This window comes from Corythoichthys intestinalis, chromosome 13 (assembly GCF_030265065.1).
Source record: "Corythoichthys intestinalis isolate RoL2023-P3 chromosome 13, ASM3026506v1, whole genome shotgun sequence".
NCBI classification, from domain to species: domain Eukaryota; kingdom Metazoa; phylum Chordata; class Actinopteri; order Syngnathiformes; family Syngnathidae; genus Corythoichthys; species Corythoichthys intestinalis.
In genome coordinates, this window is record NC_080407.1 from 21,728,422 (window position 1) to 21,741,136 (window position 12,715).

At 41.2% G+C, this 12,715-nt stretch overlaps 1 protein-coding gene across 5 annotated transcripts in view; it reads left to right on the forward strand.

The window, feature by feature from the left end:
- The first annotated feature begins 114 nt into the window (after nucleotides 1–114).
- The window catches only part of LOC130928057 (gastrula zinc finger protein XlCGF57.1-like), a 32,128-nt gene continuing 19,527 nt past the window's right edge, over nucleotides 115–12,715 (forward strand). For 4 of the 5 annotated variants that reach the window (XR_009066585.1, XR_009066586.1, XM_057854264.1 and 1 more), the window contains exons 1-2: nucleotides 115–425; nucleotides 11,581–11,970. Coding sequence is in view for 3 of the 5 variants with exons in the window: in XM_057854264.1 (XP_057710247.1) it covers nucleotides 419–425; nucleotides 11,581–11,970 (397 nt within the window). In the remaining 2 variants the exon portion in view is untranslated. Of the gene's footprint in view, nucleotides 426–11,580; nucleotides 11,971–12,606; nucleotides 12,708–12,715 lie in introns of all 5 variants that reach the window. The other variant, XM_057854266.1, reaches the window with a different exon arrangement.

A 12,715-nucleotide genomic window follows, 5' to 3' on the forward strand; every position in this document is an offset into this window, starting at 1 on the left:
GTGTTTAATTTCTATCGACATGCATACTTAGGCCAGGGGCTCCGGACGTTGGACAATAAAAAGCACGGAAGAAAAAAAAGCAAGCAGTGTCGTGGACGTGCGCGTCATGCGTCACATGACGTAGAGGACGTGAGTGGTTGGAGTAGCCGTCCGATTCCTTTGGAAAATTGGTGGTATGAAGACATTCCACTAAGCCCCACGACGCAATGTAATCGACTGAAAGGTGTCAAGATATTTTTGTACAAAAATCCGTTCAATCTCGCTACTGCTTCGAGTCGTTTGGGTGCACGTTGAAACTTAAAGGCCTGCTTTGTTAGCCTAGCCTAGTTTAGCAGCTAGCCTAGTTTAGCAGCTAACAAAGAGAATCAAGGCGCCTGGGATAAACACGTCGCCGAGCAAGCAAACATCAAGTCCCAAAATGTCAGGTGAGTAAGTGACTCGCAAATACGATACATTACAAGTCGAATGTTTAAAGACACAAAATGTCTGATTAGTAGAGATGGGATGCTCGAGCCTTCCTGCTCGAATCTGATTCGAGCAAATGAAGTACTGTAGAAGTTAGTGTTGTATCGGTCGCGAACGATTCGGTCTTTTTGAACGAATTGTTTGGGTGAACGAGACCGAACTAATCACCATCTGCACTGATTCGTTCTATGAAGTTAGGGCTTTTTCGCTGCGTGGGAGGGCGTCGAGCAAGCGGCAGCGTCTTCTGACATCACACACGACCAATCAGACGCCAGCCTCATCGCGGGCAGGGGAGGGAGCGGAAACAGAATCAGGGCGTCTGTCACTCACTTCCACGTGTGGCCAATAAGCAGCTAGCGTGCAGGCAGGGGGGGCAAGACTGAGTTTTGTCCCTTCCCGTTCAGTGATTCGGTCCTCCGGTTCCTGACCTAGCTTGCTGCTAACTTGACTTTCCAGTAATGACTGTGCGGTGAACGAATTAAAAAATGAAAGGAAAGGACTTTGTCACATATTTGTTAACGTGGAGCCTATCAAATGCTGCTCAAACAGACAAAAACACCACACAAATCTAGCGCGCATGATTTAGTGTACTACTTTTCTCAACAGACTCGGGACTATCTATGAAGACATACTATCAAAATTACAGTAATTTAAAACACTGGTAGCAACGAGGCAAGCAAAAGCTGAGCTGCGGTCGCGTGACAACAGTGAAGGGGGCAGAGAACTGTCACTATATGGAGGCTTCATGGCAGCGATGTTTACCTCATATGTGCACAGAAAAAAATAATATTTAGTATGATCACCATAATACTGATTTGCAATGAAACTGTATATACATGTCAATTTTTTCCGAGTGTATCATTTTTTTTTTTCATGTCAGAGCGTGTCGGGTGTTGGTTGGTTTGACAAATTATGTCAATCCGTCCATCTTGTGCTACTCAAGCGCCCAAAAACAACGCACGCGGACACGGGAGATGTCGCAATATGTCTACATTTTTTTTTAACAGACTAATGACAGTAGAAAGGCGACATCGTAAAGAACAAACAATGATTTCTCGTCAGCATTTGACGATCTGAGATGCGGGGACGATAGGGGAGCTGACCAGATTATTATTATTTTTAATACCAGTGCAAAAATTTAATACGATCACCAGAATACTGATTTGCAATGAAACTGTATATACATGTAAATTTTTTCCGAGTGTTTTTTTTTTTTTTTTTCCGTGTCAGAGCGTGTTGGGTGTTGGTTGGTTTGACAAATTATGTCAATCCGTCCATCTTGTGCTACTCAAGCGCCCCAAAACAACGCACGCGGACACGGGAGTTGTCGCAATATGTCTACATTTTTCCTAACAGACTAACGAGAGTAGAAAGGCGATATCGTAAAGAGCAAACAATTATTTCTCGTCAGCATTTGATGATCTGAGATGCGGGGACGACAGGGGAGCTGACCGGATTATTTTATTTATAGCAGTGTAAAAATTCAATACGATCATCTTAATACTGATTAGCAATTAAACTGTCAAATATCAAAATGTAGTATTGTTTTTATTTCAGTGCAGCACATTTTACAACGAGCTATTTACACTTTAGTTTTAACAATAGTGACCAAAAATAATAGTGATGAGCATAAAAACAAAAATACAACAGAGCGAGAGATAAATATGATGTGTTGGTCGTTCCATGTTTAGAAATTAAACTTTCGATTTATTTTTATTTTCGTGACAGCAAGCATGCTGCGTTGGCTGGTAGCAGCAGCATTGTATATGTGATCAAGAACATGCTAAAGAAAGTCCGTGCGCTCCCGACCCCAAACCCCCACTCCCCCAACAAAAGGAAAATGTTTAACCGTGTCCTAAATCGAAATGCAAGCACGAGCCATGACTTTGATCCCATAAAAATACGACAGACGACGCGGAAGTTCATTGCATTTCTGAAGCTACGACGAGCGGTCAATGAAGAGCCTGTGAGCAAGAGAAGGAGGGACCAAGCAATGTCACTTCCCGTTCAGTTATAGACCCTACTCACCTACGTCACAAAATGGGCGTGTCGCTGTTTCCGGCCGCCATACTGTACCTCTTTTTCAGACCTATTCTCATTGTTTTCAATTAGTCGAGCAAGTTATAGAGCAATTCATGGAAGCCCCGGTGTTATCTGACGCTGTAAACTCATTGGATCCGTTGCATAAAAGGCGTTACGTGGAAAAGCTTCAGTTTATCCATTCGCCAGATCCGTATTTGATGCCTAAATCGATGTTGTTTGACCCGCTGGCTTCGCCTGACATCTGATATCCTGATATTTACAACTATCTTGTCCACACAAAATCAGCCTATTCTCACGAAAGTTTGAAAAACTTTAAGAGCTTGGAGGCTTATAAATGCTACGTTGCTGGTTGGGTGAAACACGTCCTCGTACACGAAAATTCGGCAGGAATCTTGTGCTCGGAAGGTGAGTTACGAAATTTTCAATTCAAAATCTTTTGTTCTTGGTAACATCCACTGTCAAGTCTAATGTATTTCATGTCATTTGTCAATGGAGCTAGGGCTTTTAATGTTTATATGGTTTAGCGATAGCACTCACTACATACATACGTGTATGTTGTCGGCGATTAGTCTAGCAATGATCTTAATTGTGGTTGTCAGCCCAAAACCCTCTAAATATATATAAAATGCATCTTACCAGATATAAAATGACTACTACATAATCTGTGGTAGTCGTTTGGAGCCCAGTTTTCTCGTCGAATTGCAGCAGTCAATCGCGGCCTCCTCTTCGGGTCTCTCGGAATACGGTCAAAATTCAAGTCTCTCCGTCTATCTTCTCTGTTTTTTGCAACCGACCGCCACACACGACTTCACCATTTTGAGTATTAATGTTGACGAGCAGTAAAACGTGCAATAATAGGAGGAATTTACGAAGCGCTAATGCATTTCTATGACGAGTATCCGGACATCATGGCGCGGGGGCGTGGCTGTGACGTCACGTGAGTAGGGTCTATAGACCCTACTCACCTACGTCACAAAATGACGTGTCGCTGTATCCGGCCGCCATATTGTACCTATTTTTTAGACCTATTCTCATTGTTTTCAATTAGTCATGCAAGTTATACAGCAATTCATGGAAGCCCCCCGGTGTTATCTGACGCCGTAAACTTATTGGATGCGTTGCATAAAAGGCGTTACGTGGAAAAGCTTCAGTTTATCCATTCGCCAGATCCGTATTTGATGCCTAAATCGATATTTTTCGACCCGCTGTCTTCACCCTCTTTGCCTGACATCTGCTAGCCTGATATCTACAACTATCTTTTCCACAGAAACTCGGCCTATTCTCACGAAACTTTGAAAAACATTAAGAGCAGCACTCTAAGCAACATTACCCTGTGTGATTTCTAAAATGGCGACAATCAAAAAAAGAAAAAAGTTGACTGCGATGGCCGACGCTTCAAGGATAGGTGGATATTGAACTATTTCTTCAATAAAACACGCAACAACGGTGTCTGCCTCATTTGCAAAGAGACAGTCGCTGTTTTCAAAGAGTTCGATGTGCGCGATAATAACAAGACACGCTGACATGTACGACAACATTACAGGAAAGATACGCAGCGAGAAATTATAGCAACTTGAAGCTAGCACATCAGTATTTCGCAAGAGCCCGAGTGTCGAAAGAGAACGCCACAAAGACGAGACTGTTGAAATTATGTATTTAAAAAAATAATAACAAAGCAAATGTGACACACAAAAGGGCTTGCTAACATTTCTTTAAATGTATTGTTCTACGTAAATCAGCCCAGGTAGCCCCCCACATTTTTACCACACCAAATCAGGCCCCCTTTGCAAAAAGTTTGGACACCGCTGTTTAACCGATGATCCGTAGACGAGGTAAGCTTCTTTCACTTGTTACCAACTAAATATTATTCAAAAAATAAAGATGGTGGAACAAATAAGCATCTTGAATTTGAAACTGTATGTTGTCGGCGATTAGCCTAGCAATGATCTTAATTGTGGTTGTCAGCCCCAAATGCTCTAAATATAGATTAAATGCATTTTACCGGATATAAAATGACTACTACATAATCTGTGGTAGTCGTTTGGAGCCCAGTTTTCTCATCGAATTGCAGCAGTCCATCTCGCTCTACTCTCCGGGTCTCTTGGAATACGGTAAAACTTCCAAGTCTCTCCGTCTATTTTCTGTTTTTGCAACCGACCGCCACACACGACTTCACCATTTTGATTATTAATGTTAACGAGCAGAAAAACACGCCATAATAGGAGGAATTTACAAAGCGCTAATGCATTAACATGACGAGTATACGGACAACATGGCGCGGGGGTGTGGCTGTGACGTCACGTGAGTAGGGTCTATACTGCGAAGCGGTCTTTGGTGATTCGTTCGGCAATGTCACTTCCCGTTCACTAACCGAACGATTCATTTGGGCGGGGAGGGGCATGAGGGGGGCGAACGATTCGTTGAACGATATTTTTGAACGAGTCTTTTTACTGAACGAACTGGAATGGGTTTGTTTCCTCAAGTGAACAACAGATCCCGTCCCTAGTCTTCACAGACAAAGTAATGACACGGGCTTAAAAAGGTCAACTTTAATTGTGTAAATCACACTTAATGACGACACGATCTCACAGCTGAAATAGACTACATCCATTTAATTCTATTGAAGATATGTAATGCTGAGGCAATTTGAACACTTTAGTTTTAAAAAGAAACATGCACTGTTTATCCAGTAGATGGAGCTCTTGTAGTGTGTTAAATGCCTCGATACAGTGATTCAATTTAAGGCAATTGTCTCAAAAGTGGTTCATTGTTTCGGAAAGCCTCGGTTTTTCCATCCCTACTGATTAGTAGTGATGGTGAAATGAATCCTCTTGAGGCATTGCACCACTTGAGCCAATCGGTCTTTGTCAGTCACGTGCCCAAACTAGCGGACACGCCCCCAGGCGCCATTTTGGGTGTACCACTGATGTAAAAAAAACACAACAGGAGTAGCTCCGACGCCACATTACATCATCGCTGGATATAACAAACTACCTCGTTTAAGGTATCAGCGCTTACACAAATGAACAGTTTAAAAACTAAATTGCTGGAAGCTCACAGACATTTCACGAATGGCTGGGTGCAGTATCTCTTCTCATTTCGACCACAGGACTGCGAAAACGCAGCCGTCACTCTCGTTGCTCCTTTCAGAAACATAATACAGCTCTTACTTGAAAATTGTTGAACTTGAATTGTACCTTGAAAACCATCTTAAACATCACATGACTAAAACAGGTGAAGGAACTGTCATATATTGTTTTAGTGTTGACATTGCCATGCAAAGATGTGCACTTATCTGAATGCAGGACTTGTCACGTGAAGTGGAACAAATTTACTTGAACACGTTATTCTACAACTAGTGTTATTTTACTTCGTATGCACATATTTTATATTTCCTTGTATTGCTATTTTGTGTTTACCATTGTGCTGCTGCTGCTTTGAAAATTTTAGTAAATGTTATATGTCTAAAAAAAAGTAAAACTGTCATGTTTCTTGTTTTGTTAGCAAACATCGTATTTCCTATACAGTGTTTATCTCCACAACATTGTTTGAATGTAATTAGTAAAGAAAAGTACTAGTTCTTTATGTACTTAAGAGAGGCAAAGACTCAGGAATACTTCAAAATTGTCATTGACATACTTTATTAAACAGGATCAGGTCATCTAAAAACGTATAAAACTTTGCTTGCACAAATACTACAAAAAGAAAACTAATTGTACTAAACTATTATTGGGCAATGGTTTGTCAGGGCACAGCAAACAGTGACAACCTTATCCTACATTGTGGCTTCTTCACCTTCACATGGAAGAAGTTTATGGGTTTGGTACCTGTTAAGATCTTTTACTTCTGACAAACATTTCCGGTGACCCTTTCAACATGGATTCTCAAATGTGCTATTTTCTGAGTTTCTTCCACATCTCTAGCTGCTAACTGACAGCGGCCTTTTGTAAATGCTGGGAGTTTGACCTTTGCACATAACATGCCCACACATTCCTGTATGTCAAAACTTCTGTCAGCCAAGACAATGTCCCCAGGTAACAAATTATCAAGAAAACCACTGCTCAGGGTTATATGTTTGTCACTTGTATGGCCTCCCCAATCTTTTGATAAGAAACAAATGGCTCCCTTGGGTGTAATACCTATTGAGTACTTCATGGTGTGGTGGTGCTTGTAGCTGGAAAACATTTGGGCACGTGCTTTCAGATTTGATGGTTTCTCTGTGAAAATTTCAAAACAGTCAATAATCACAGTCTGTATCACATCCTGACGTGTTGTGCGTCTCATCCTGTGATTAGCTGATCACCTTCTTCTCCAGCTTCATGTGTCCCCTCTTCAGTTTGCAGCTGACCATTTTCTTCTCCAGCATCAGGTGTCCCCTCCTTATTCTGTTGGTGACTGTTTATTTTGCCAGGTTCAGATGGTCCCTCCATGGTCTGCGGCTCTTCAATGTTTGCATTAGAGATGTCCCGATCAGATATTTGGATCGGATCAAACGCCGATATGGGCAAAAAAATGCGCATCGGTATCGGATCGGCCGACACGGAAAAATTCTGATCCAGACTTCCGATCCATTTTTTTTTTCAAATTCCAGTCCGGGTTTTTCAGCGCACCGATTTACATAATCCATTCCAGTTTTTGCTTCGGTTTCCCTAAAATCTGGTCCGCATTTTACAGCACACCTTCAACACACTACATTACGGTCTCCCAATTTACCGAGAGACTTTATCGATAAAAATGTCAGCTGTGTGGGATCATTTCACCTTGAAGGACGACAAAGAAGAAGAGGCAGAGTGCAACATATGCCACAATAAAGTCAAGCGTGGTGTTAAAGCAGTAAGAAGTTTTAATACAACCAACCTAATCAAGCATTTAGTGAAATACCACCACAAACAATATAAGGAGTATGTTAAGAAAATCGAAGACAAAAAGAAAGGTCCTACGCAACTAACACTGGCAGAAAACTTTGCTTTGCGTGACAAACTGGCACTCGACAGTCCCAAAGCCCAGGGAATAACAAGAGTCATTGCCGAAGAATTCATTCTGGATGACGAGCCATTATCTCTCGTGTGTAAAGACGCACCATCCAACACTTAGAACTAAAGCTGGGAATCTTTGGGCACCTAACGATTCGATTACGATTACGATTCAGAGTCTCAGGCTAAACCAAACTACTATTTCAGTATCAAGTTAACATATAGCAGTAAACAAATATACAAAAATAACAGTAAATAAAAAACTCCAGTCCCCATTCTGTATCAGCAGCTTTAAACTACATTCAATTAATTTAATGTTGTGAATCAACCGTTAAAGTTGTTAAAATTGCTCCCGTTATTCCATAATTTCCCTTTTGTCTACTTTTGACATGTGAAAGTTTTAAAACTATTTTAAAGATCGATTCAAGTCAATATTTTACCGATTTAGGAGTATTTTAGATAAAAAGTTAATTAGGTTTGCTTGGAAGGTTCGCTACAACAGCCTTGCAGGGAGGTGTACTGCTTTAAGATGGCGGTCGTTTACTAACGCTCGTATCTAGCTTTTTGTAGGTGTGCTGCTAACGCTACCGAAACTATATTGCATGTAGTCCTATATAAATGATATCTACCGTAACATTATGAAGATGTACTTATCTAGTCCTATATAAATGATATCTACCGTAACATTATGAGATGTACTTTGTAGCAGCTTTTTGGCAGCAGTCAGGTATGTTGTTGTGTTTTTTTTTTTATCTCGTGGCATGAGTTGAGCTAGAGCCGTGAGTTGAGCATTGGCATAACCCGAGGGGCCGGGTAATGAGAAGCATGATGTTTAGCTACTCTCGCTCCGTTCTTCATTGACCGCGCGGCGCGCTGAGTGTGTTGTACTTCCGCTTTACTTGGCATATTTCAATAATCGGAATTTGGATGTTTGTGAATCGTTCTCGAATCTTCAACGGCCAAATTGCGAATAATCTAAAAATCGGAAATTATGCACACCTCTACTTAGAACCATGGTACAACATGCCCAGCCGTCATTACATCCTTGAGCAATTCGGCGATTCGTTTTTTTTTTTTTTTTTTTTTACGCAACCCTTCCAGATTCTTTGTCTAACCCATAGCAACGCCCTTGACAACGAAAATGCTTTTCTTCGGAAATCTTCGAAATTGACGTCACACCAAGAACTGCGAGGGAAGTCCGCTATACAGTATTTTTGCATTGCTTCTCGGTAAGATGCCACAGCGGTGTGTGGCAATGTATTTTTCTCAATCTAAAGAAAAGTTGTATGAGTGGCTGAAGGATAGCACGGCACATATATGGACATCTTTTGTTCGCACAAAGCGAATGAATTTCACGCCATCATCAAGTAGTGTTCTCTGCTGCAAACACTTCGAAGATGCCTGCTTCCTCAACCGGTCTGCTTATGATCAAGGATTTGCCAAAAAGTAAGTGTGATTTCTGGATAGATGACTGATGACTTTGTCAAAGCAGACCTGCCAACTGTTGTGGAATGAACAGTAGAAGCTAGTGACGTTACCCGAAAGCTAACTCGTGCCAATCCGCAATCATAGTTGTTGTTGCGTTCGCTAGGTTAAACGTGTTTAAATTGTGCGTCATCTACGATCTTGTCCGAAAGGGTTAATCCACTGTCAATCGAGAAAGGGGTGTGGATGTGCATATTAGCGCGTCAGCGTCGCGGTAATTCACTGTCACGTTGCCGTAAGAGACACACACCGCCGGTGAGTTTGTGCACATTTATTTGTATTATGCATTTCCACCTTCATGCTTCAAGCATTGCATTGCTTTTGGACAGTTCGGCGTTTCTTTCACGCTGATTGCATGAAAGCCTTCTAGTTTGTGTTTTACGAGAGCCGCTGACAGGTGACAGCTGACAACTAGCGTGTTGGTTTAGCGTAGCCATTGAGTCAATCTCGCAGCGAATCAGCGAGCGGCGCAGGTCATGTAGTGAATCATGGGAAATGTAGTCTTGGGACAACACTGAAGTGGTGCTTTGTAATCTGTTCGCTTGTGTGAAAAAACTACATTTCCTCACGCCATTAGACGCCACTTCTACAGGCTCTAGCTATCGCTCCGCACAGCCCGCCGAGAGCCCCAACCTGTGTTCGTATTGTTAGCTCCATGTGTTAATAAAGAAACAAAGTTGTCAGCACGTCATGTGTTCGATACCTTTGTCAACAAACAGCTCATAACAAGACACTATGCACGATCCGTTTAAGAGACACTGAGACTTACCAATCTTGTAATCTCGATGGGTCTTGTCTCCATTCCATGTCAGGTAGTCTAGGCGCATTGTTTGCATCCTGATTAGCGTCTGGCTAATACATGTTAGGTCCAACATAAAATTCCAACCTCCTCTTCTTCCTCCAACTCTTCAAAAACTTGAATCTCCTCCCTTGCACTTGATCTATCGCTTATATCGCTGTTTGAATCATTGTTTGAAGGGCTTTGTATGGTGGCCGTATGGAGTGCTGCCATCGCTGTTCTCAGCCTCGAACTTCGGAAACGCGATTATTTTGTCAAATATGCAACATATAAATTATTTTTTCATGCTTTATTTGTTGGACAATGTTTAATTACTTTAATTGTGACCCTATTTGGCATGTTATGAAATCACTTCACATTTGGTCTTTAACACCAACTAATGGCTAAGTTTATTAGTGGAACATATAACACTGGATCAGACATCTGCAAAACAGACGAACGAATTGTACAAGTACGAAAAATAATGGTCAAAATTCAGTAGAATGCTGAAGCTAGAATCATGATTCTTTATTACATGTGAAGTAGGGGTGTGACAAAATTTCGAAATGGTGACATATCGTGATACTTTGTACCCCAAAAGGTTATCGATATCTTCCTGCCAAGAAGTGATATATCGCCTTTTTATTCATTTTAAGGCATTTACAGGTCACTTTCTTCTGAGTTTGAGTCACTGCCTATTCATTTGGGGAGATTCTTTGCTCCTGTTCTGAAACCCAAAATAAACCGCAAGTGACCCATACATGCCCCAAAATCAGAAAGGAGTGACTAAAAATCACTAGCAAATAAACAGATTCAGACTACTGTGAGTGACTTCAATTTTCCAACAGGATCCAAAACAATTCTTTTAGTGGTATGTCTATATTGTCCTAAGAGCACCAGCAGAGTAGATAAATAAATGTCACGTATCACTGGAGTGAAGTACGTGAAAAAAGCGTAATGATGCTTGTTGATAGGATATTATGACTAAGTGTTTGGGCCAAATAATTAAAATAAGGACTATGACATTAAAGTCGTACTATTGCTATGAGAAAAAAGTGACATTATTACGTAGGGGTAGTTGCTGTGAGCAGCTACGCACTTTCCAGGACGTATTACATGTACCTTAACTTGGAGCTACGACGAAGCATTAGTATAAATCCTCCTAATGATTATTATTATTTCTTCAGCTACATTAGCCCGACGTAATTATACGACTTTTATTCTCATACTATTAATTCGACGTTTATTCTAACAGTTCATTGTTTTTTCTCGTACTATTACTATGAGAACAAAAGTCGTATTTATCACGTAGCTGAATAAGCAGCTACTTACTTTACGTAGCGCGATGCCGCCTCCGTTAAAATCAACAATGTTGAAAGCGTCTTATGTTTTAGAATCGGTTTTACAAATTTGGAAATCCTTAATATTTTGACTCCTCTACATCAAATGATTATCAATAGAATGATATTTAATCTAATGCTTCGTCATAGCTCCCAGCTAAGGTAAAGTGTGTAGCAGTTTACAGCTGCATTACCCCTGCATAAAAATGACTTTTTTTCCTCTTTTTTTTTTTTTTTTTTTTTTTTTTTTTAACTCGCCTTAAACTGTTGACGGGATATTGTGCTCGTCGACACATTTACTTCGTCGACTATGTCAACAACCTCAACTAGTCGGGACAGCTCTATTACATTGGGTCGTAGTGGATGACAAGATACGAATAAATACAAAATGGTCACTGAGGATTACTTCTGAAGCAGTAAATTTTGGGGGGGAGCTATTATGGCAAATGAAGACATAAAATTTGGCCCATGTGTGATAATGGTCTTGGTCTTGTAGATGTTAGTCAAGGGCGTCGTCCTGAACGCCAGGAGTCTCCTCGCATGGAGGAAGAGTCGCCATCCAGGGAGAAGGTGAAGGAAGAATTTGTCCACATTAAAGAGGAGCAGGAGGACTACTTCACTAGTCTGCAGAACCCTCACATTGAGGAGCAGCAGCAATCTCAACCCCTCAAAAAGGAGGAGGAGGACCCTCCATATGTTAAAGTGGAGGTGGTGAACCTCCCCAAGTGGACTGGTGAGCCCTTAAAGGGTGAAGATGGAGGTCCGAGTGAGGCCAGCAGAGGGGCGGAGCTTCTGAGTGGCAGCAGTTCAAAAGAAGGATTCCAAGCAGACAACCTCATCGCTCGACCATCAGAGAGTGAAGACTTCACAACACACTCGCTGTTCTGTGAGTATTACGTAACTCTCCTTGAGGGGAATGTGGTGCTCTGTGTGAAGAAGAAACCGGAACTGTCATTTGGTGGCATTCGTTCAATCCGTCTAGTCTTTATGCGACAATGTGTCCAATCCTTGTTGTTTTACAAATTATGACTGACTCATTTTGACATCGGCACATCAGCGCGAGTTTAAGGTGCATTGCATGTATGTGTAAACTTATGAAACGGAATATCCTGTATCGTGATCGTCTGCAAAACAGGCATGTGCACCATGATTGTGTGAAAGACGAGCACATAGCAGAAAACACTCAGGTGGCTTGAAATTCCGTTCTGAGACCCCCAATTTGACCATTTTTTAAAAAATGTCAACATGCCTGTCTGATTCATCATTGGAAACTTTAAAATACATTAAAAAAATTCTGAGTAGGTGGGCATTTTTGACACCCTAAAAGTAGGTGAAATCATGTGAGTTTCTCATTTTACAAACAAGTTTCGGACACCCGTATTTGTACATATTAAATAATAATCAATTCAAGTCAAGTTTTGCAACAGAAAATTTATTACAATCAACAAAGGGGAGATAATTAGGCAATTTTGGAGATGGGGAAGGTTTTTTTTAAATATGGACGCACTTTGTAATTTCATAGTTAGCAGGAGTAAGGACTACCCATCTGGAGTAATCAATGATGGCCCTTCTCAGAAGATGCCACCGTCTTCATCTCTGCCGTATGTATTGATGCTTCTTGAGGTAATTCA